The sequence below is a fragment of the Trachemys scripta genome, chromosome 1, assembly GCF_013100865.1.
Source record: "Trachemys scripta elegans isolate TJP31775 chromosome 1, CAS_Tse_1.0, whole genome shotgun sequence".
Taxonomy (NCBI): domain Eukaryota; kingdom Metazoa; phylum Chordata; order Testudines; family Emydidae; genus Trachemys; species Trachemys scripta.
In genome coordinates this window covers 343,114,316-343,121,965 of record NC_048298.1, presented here as the reverse complement: position 1 = coordinate 343,121,965, position 7,650 = coordinate 343,114,316, and the positions used below count along the sequence as shown (strand labels likewise).

Here is a 7,650-nt window from a genome sequence, read left to right as displayed (position 1 = left end):
CAATGCCCCTTAAGTGACCTGTCATAAGATGTGAGGACATATTGGTTTTAGAGATGACTGGGTCATGGCTGACAAGGGGAGGGGAAGACAGGAGCAAGTGACAGGGGCTGGGCATTGGGGAGAAGACACACAGCAGGATCGAGAGTTGACAGAAGAGATGGGGCAAGATTGCAATTTCAGGGATCCAGCTATCAGCAATTAGAAAGGTGGCAACCCAGTGTAGTGTACATAGACTGATTCCCCAGATCATCACATTAACACAGCACAGTAAGGACAGGGAAGGGTTTAATGTCTCTCTGTCTGTCCAGGAAGTGATTGAGGGAAGAGGCCCCAGTACAATGCACCAGCCAGCTCTGCACAGAGCTCAATCTGAGAGCCAGAGCACAAGGAGAAAAACATTTACGTCTCTTTATGAGTAAAGAGCTGGAGCAGCCTGTCCTGGATTTGCTTGGTCCTCACCCCATAAATGATGGGATGTAGCACAGGGGGCACCAGCAGGTACACAGTGGCAATGAGAACGCGTAAATGAAGTGGCACATTGAGGCCAAACCGCTGCGTGAGAGATGAGAAGAAATCTGGGATGTACAAAGCTGAGATGGCACAAAGATGAGAGATGCAGGTCCCAAAAGTCTTGAGCCGGGCATCCTTTGTGGGGAGGCGGAAGATGGCCCTGAGGATCAGAGTATAGGACACGGCAATAAAAAACCCATCCATTCCGATCACGGAGAAAAGATCAAAAAGACCATAGTAACTACTGATGCGGATGTCAGCACAGGCCAGGTTCACCACAGCTATATGTCGACAATAGCAGTGGGGGATGATGTTGGTTCTGCAATATGGCCACCGGCTCGCCAGGAAGGGATAGGGTAATGCGAGTATGCCATTGCGCAGCACCACAGCCAGGCCTATCTTGGCCACAACAGAGTTTCTCAGGATTGTGGAATATCTCAGAGGATTGCAGATGGCTACGTAGCGATCAAAAGCCATGGCCACAAGGATTCCAGACTCCATCTCTGAGAAGGAGTAAATGAAGTACATCTGGGTGAGGCAGGCACTGAAACTGATCTCCCTGGAATTGAACCAGAAGATGCTCAGCATTTTGGGTACAGTGGATGTGGACATGACCAGGTCAGTGACGGCCAGCATGCAGAGGAAATAGAACATTGGCCCATGGAGGCTCGGCTCCGTCTTCACGATGAACAGGATAGTGAAGTTCCCCAACACGGCTATGGTGTACATAGCACAGAAGGGAATGGAGATCCAGATATGGGCTGCCTCTAGGCCAGGAATGCCAAGTAGGATGAAAGTGGAGGGGTTGGTGAAGTCGGTTCTGTTGGAATCTGACATCGAGTAGGGGAGAAGGTGTACAACTCTGAGGCACAAGGGTTTCTCCTGCATGTACAGTATGTTCCCTGACTTTCTGTGTTCCCAGGGTCTCGGGTGATGGTCGCAGTAGAAATGCCTGAATGGAGAGACAAGAATAATATGAGATACTATATGCATTAGTGGAGACTGTTCTCATGGGAGAAGGATTCTGATCACTCTTTACACACTACAAAATTACATTTTGATAATTCAGAGACAATAACTGTGGACAACGACCCCACTAAATCCAATTCCATATTTTGTGGTGCTCCCCGTGTTAATAATTCCTACATATTGTTGTGGGGGAACCTTCAGAGGCCCCAGCAGGAGACAGAAATGTGGATACTGGTTATTCATCATTATTCCTTAATTCAATGAAAGCCAGGATAGGGAATCAATTCTGTAGGAAGTTTTCCCATTCATCCAGTTGCTTGAAATCTGAGAGTGGAAAAAAACAAACTTTTGGGAAGACATGTGCTGGGAGAAACATCCGAACCAGAGCATACCTCATGGAAATTATCTGTGCACGATTAATAGCAACTGAAGACAAACACCTGCTCATTCGCAGCAGTGGACAAAACAAAAGCAATGTTCAGATCACTAAGATATGGGATGGAGAATAACATGTTTGGGATATGTGTTCAGTTTTGGTTACCGAGTATCTATTAAGGATATAGCACATATCAAAGCGATTTCCATGACAGGCTTTGAGTGTCGGGTGGGGAGGGGGGATGCCATATGCAAACATGTAGAAAAGTCTGAGACTCTTTAGTTTACACAAGAGACAAAGAAGGGAGCATATGATTTAGGAGAGGAAAATAAAAATGAAACTGATTTACATTCAAATGGCCAGTTCCCAACCAGTACTATTTATAGACACTTAGTGCTCCAAGAGGACTAATTCCCCAAAGCTGAGGAAAATTGTCAGCAAAACTGACTGGAAGGTAAAATTTAGACAGAAAAATATGAATGAAAATTGGTAGGTCTTTGATAACAGTTTATTAGATAGCAGAAGAATCATAATTCCACTGCCAATGAAGTAAACAACTCTGGGGGGAAACACAGTTCAGTGATAAAATGAAGGCAGAAATTGGGGTGGGGAAGCAATATGCAAAAAATAGGAAAAAATGGAAAATAGCTAAAAATAGAAATCGGAAGTTATGAAAATTGATAAGGGATGTTAAGACATCAGGGAAAACTCTAGGTTTGGCAGGGCTATGGATCAAAAAAAAAGGATGTTATTAAGTATGTTAACAGCAAGAGAAATCCTAGAAAAGTTGTATGTCAATTCCTGTGTTAAATGTAAAGTATTAAAAAATAAACGGAAAGTTTTTTTTTTATAAAAGAATTGACAAGGTTAAGAAACAACGGGAAAGCTTTAAAGGGATTAGTTCAAGAAAAAGTCTAGAAATGTAAGTAATGCCAGTCACCAACAGGGTTTATGTAAAACAGGTCTTATCAAATAAACCTGATTTCATCCTTTTACCAGAGTACACATTGGTTGATCAAGAGAAGAATGCAGATGCAGCTCACCTTGATTTCTCAGAGGCATTTGATTTAGTAGAGGAAAATATTGAGTTAAAAACATGAACACTTTACAATATCAGTAGGGAACATGTAAAATGGACTGAAAATTGGCAAACTGATGGATTTCAGAAAGCTGTTGTTAATAGGTCTTCGTTAGGAAATGGGGGTATATAGTGGGGTTCTGCAGGATCAATTCTTGGCCTGATGCTATTCAATATTTTCATCAATGACCTGGAAGGAAATAGAAAATCACTGCAGCTAAAATTTGCAGATAACCCAAAGATTGGCAGAGTGGATACAATGAGGAGCACAGGGCAGGTATACTAATTGATATTGTGTATTGCTAAGAGAGGCCTATGCAAAAAAACTGTTTTAATACAGTCAAATGCAAAACTATCCTCTCAGAACAGGGAATGCAGGCCCGACCCACAGACTACAGCACTGTACTATGGAATGCAATGACACTGAAAAGGATTTAGGGGTCCTTATGGATAACCAACTCATCGTGAACTGCCAGTGTGATGATGTAGCATAAAGGGATGATGTGGTCCTTGGCTGCATAAACAGGGGAGTGGTGAGTTGGAGCAGGGGAAGCATTTTACCTCTGCACATGGCATTGCTGAAACAAACTGCATACAGTTCTGGGGTCCACATTTGAAAAAAAAGATGTTGAAAGTGGGGGCATAAAAGGGCACAAAAGAGCCACTTGGAGAGGGGGCAGAAAAGAGCCACAAAATGATTGGAGGATAGAGACAAAGGCAGACCATTAGACTTGAAGATGTATATCCCTTTAACTTATCAAAAAGATGATCAAGCAGAGACTTTCATGGGGAGAAAATCAGGGGTAGTAATGGGCTCTGTAATCTACCAGGGAAAGGCAAGACTGCAGGGCTGGAAGCTGAAGCCAGGTAAATTCCAGCTAGAAATTAGGGCCAAATATTTAGCACTGAGAGTGATTAACCACTGGGACACACTGAGAAGGGAAGTGTTGGATTCTCCAATTCCCCATGTTGGCAGATCCAGACTGGATGTTTTTCTGGAAGATCTGCTTGACGAGTTGTTTACACTTAAAATGCTACAGTGGTGCTGCCGAACACTTCAATATAGACACTACTTACACAGATGGAAGGGGTTCTCACCTTAGCACAGGTAATCCCTGAGAGGTGGTAGCTAGGTTGATGGAAGAATTAATCTCATGCTGTGTACACCAGGGCACAGATTATCCAACAAGTTCTTGGAATGTATTGGAGACAATTTTTTATTCCAGAAGCGGGAGTAAGCTACTAGGAGAGAGGCTGTTCTAGACTTGTTTTTGACAAAGGAGGAGGAACTGGTTGAGAATTTGAAAGTGGAAGGCAGTTTGGGGGAAAGTGATCATGAAATGATAGAGTTCACGATTCTAAGGAATGGTAGGAGGGAAAACAGCAATATAAAGACAATAGATTTCAAGAAGGCAGACTTTAGCAAACACAAGGAGTTGGTAGGTAAGATCTCATGGGAAGCAAGTCTAAGGGGAAAAACAACAGAAGACAGCTGGCAGTTTTTCGGAGACATTATTAAGGGCACAAGAGAAAACTATCCCACTGTGTAGGAAAGATAGAACGTATGGCTAGAGATGACAATGACTTAACCAGGAGATCTTCAATGACGTAAAAACAAAAAAGGACCGAGCTGAATTGTTGTTTGAAAGTTTCAGGCATAATATTTCAGCAGACTTCTCGAATGAAGCTAGAAGAAAGTATGTGTTACTCACGTTGAAAAATTGTTCTAGTGAGGAGCCCTAGCACCTCTAAACTTTCCAGCAGATAAAAGTCAGGTAACAGCCCTTGTACCCCTGCCCCATTAACAGACAGAGCCCTCAAATGCAAGAGGAGAGGGTGACAGTGTCTGTGTATAAGCACACAGCTGGCTTCTGATGTCTCTACTCAGTTGTTGCTCCAAAGGGAGATTTGACTCACTGGGGTCTGAGCGAAGTATAGGCCATGCTCTCAGAATTTGCCCTTCTATTACACATCTACTAACATCTTTAGTCCTAAAGGATTCACTGTGCCACTGAAATGCACCATCTCTGGTGCAGGGGTACGCACAAAAGAGTGACATTTTGACCAGTGATTCCTTGGCAACTCAGCAATTATGGCAAGGGCCCTGGGATGTGTCATGGCTGTGTAGAGGGGAAAGGACCACAGACTTACTCGACAGGGTTTGTCGACCAGATGATCTCCTCAGCAAGAGATGGGTACCTGTGAATTCTGAGACAGAAGTGTCCTCCCTGGGAATTCCCCTCAGGTAGCCGTGTCCTACACCTCTCTCAACCCAGAATTTTCAGCAACATCCCACGCCAAGAGCCGACAGAGTATGTGCACAGTTTATAATATAGCTGTGTGTATTCCCAGGGGGGTTCGCTCAGCCTCTATAGGAGAAGAGAGCATCTGAATGTAAACTGGCTATAAACAAGCATATCTCCACTTCTGTGCTAACTATCCAGCTTTAGGAGTAAACAGTAATTAAGGAACCTTCCCTAAGGGAGAGGAGAACTCCTGGGCTCTGTGCTGAGTCAGAGAGGAATTGGCTGTTTGTGTATTTGTGTATATTTATAAAACATAGTTGATTAGAAGAAAATAAGGGATAATGCCCAGATGTCCATAAGCTCTGGTACCCTGTAAATGCATGGGGTAGGATGGATGGGTAGATAGGAGTCAGACAGATCTGGAGAAAGATGACTGAGGGGAGACATGAGCACTTTCTAAGGCCATGTGGGGCTGTCGCTATGGTATCAGTGATCAATACATCTCTCTACCATCATACTGTGGAGCACCCTTCATTGAAGGGTTTTCAAAATGGAACAGACTTAGGCTATGTTCACACTTGCAGATGTAACGATCTGGGAGTTAACCCCCCTCAGACAGCGCTGCAGGGATAGCGCTATTGTGTGTTCACACTGTCAGCTGCCAGCGCAATGGCATGGCCACACTTTCGGCACTTGCAACCCTTGCAGTGGCATTTGGAGTGGTGCACTCTGGGCAGTTCTCCTACAGAGCACCTCTTCCCCTTCAGCCACCGAGGTTAGGTGGAAGGGGGCAGAGGGTCATGGGCAACCTGGGTCCTGTCCCAATGCCACATCATGCATCAGTTCTCATCCCAGCAGTCCTTTTCCTTCCATCCTCATTTGGTGCCATCTTTCAACAATTTTTGTACTGCACGCTCTGTCCACCTTTTCAGTCTTTGGGACCAGATCCTGAACTGTTGATGAATATGCTGATGGGTCTCACTAACGCCTCATGAATGGCAGTCCAGCCACTCCTTAAATGGCAAAGTGAAGATGAGGAGTCCGATGAACATAAGAACATAAGAACGGCCGTACCGGGTCAGACCAAAGGTCCATCTAGCCCAGTATCCTGTCTACCGACAGTGGCCAATGCCAGGTGCCCTAGAGGGAGTGAACCTAACAGGCAATGATCAAGTGATCTCTTACCTGCCATTCATCTCCACCCTCTGACAGACAGAGGCTAGGGACACCATTCCTTACCCATCCTGGCTAATAGCCATTAATGAACTTCATCACCATGAATTTATCCAGTTCTCTTTTAATCTCTGTTATACTCCTAGCCTTCACAACCTGCTTAGGTAAGGAGTTCCACAAGTTGACTGTGCGCTGCGTGAAGAAGAATTTTCTTTTATTTGTTTTAAACCTGCTGCCTATTAATTTCATTTGGTGACCCCTAGTTCTTGTATTATGGGAATAAGTAAATAACTTTTCCTTATCCACTTTCTCCACATCACTCATGATTTTATATACCTCTATCATATCCCCCCTTAGTCTCCTCTTTTCCAAGCTAAAGAGTCCTAGCCTCTTTAATCTCTCCTCATATGGGACCCGTTCCAAACCCTTAATCATTTTAGTTGCCCTTTTCTGAACCTTTTCTAGTGCCAGTATATCTTTTTTGAGATGAGGAGACCACATCTGTATGCAGTATTTGAGATGAGAGCGTACCATCGATTTATATAAGGGCAATAATATATTCTCCGTCTTATTCTCTATCACCTTTTAATGATTCCTAACATCCTGTTTGCTTTTTTGACCGCCTCTGCACACTGCATGGACATTTTCAGAGAACTATCCATGATGACTCCAAGATCTTTTTCCTGACTTGTTGTAGCTAAATTAGACCCCATAATATTGTATGTATAGTTGGGGTTATTTTTTCCAATGTGCATTACTTTACATTTATCCACATTAAATTTCATTTGCCATTTTGTTGCCCAATCACTTAGTTTTGTGAGATCTTTTTGAAGTTCTTCACAGTCTCCTTTGGTCTTAACTATCTTTAGCAGTTTAGTATCATCTGCAAACTTTGCCACCTCACTGTTTACCCCTTTCTCCAGATCATTTATGAATACGTTGAATAGGATTGGTCCGAGGACTGACCCTTGGGGAACACCACTAGTTACCCCTCTCCATTCTGAGAATTTACCATTAATTCCTACCCCTTGTTCCCAGTCTTTTAACCATTCTCAGTCCATGAAAGGACCTTCCCTTTTATCCCATGGCAGCTGAATTTACATAAAAGCCTTTGGTGAGGGACCTTGTCAAAGGCTTTCTGGAAATCTAAGTACACTATGAAGTTGTTGACACATGTAGTTGAGACAACACAAGATTGCTTGTGGCATTCACGGACGTGCTGACCACAGTCGAACACCATTTTTGGGCTCAGGAAACAAGCACTGAGTGTTAGGATCATAGAATCATAAACTATTAGG

At 43.6% G+C, this 7,650-nt stretch overlaps 1 protein-coding gene across 1 annotated transcript; it reads right to left on the bottom strand.

Moving 5' to 3' along the window:
• Positions 1–399: 399 nt before the first annotated feature.
• Positions 400–1,347, bottom strand: LOC117872983 (olfactory receptor 52E4-like). Its single transcript, XM_034761929.1, has one exon. It carries the CDS (start codon positions 1,345–1,347, stop codon positions 400–402), a length of 948 nt encoding a protein of 315 aa, XP_034617820.1.
• Between the last annotated feature and the right edge of the window lie 6,303 nt (positions 1,348–7,650).

Excerpts from the sequence above, each read along its gene's own strand:
- LOC117872983 (XM_034761929.1), bottom strand. The coding sequence starts at position 1,347 with ATGTCAGATTCCAACAGAACCGACTTCACCAACCCCTCCACTTTCATC.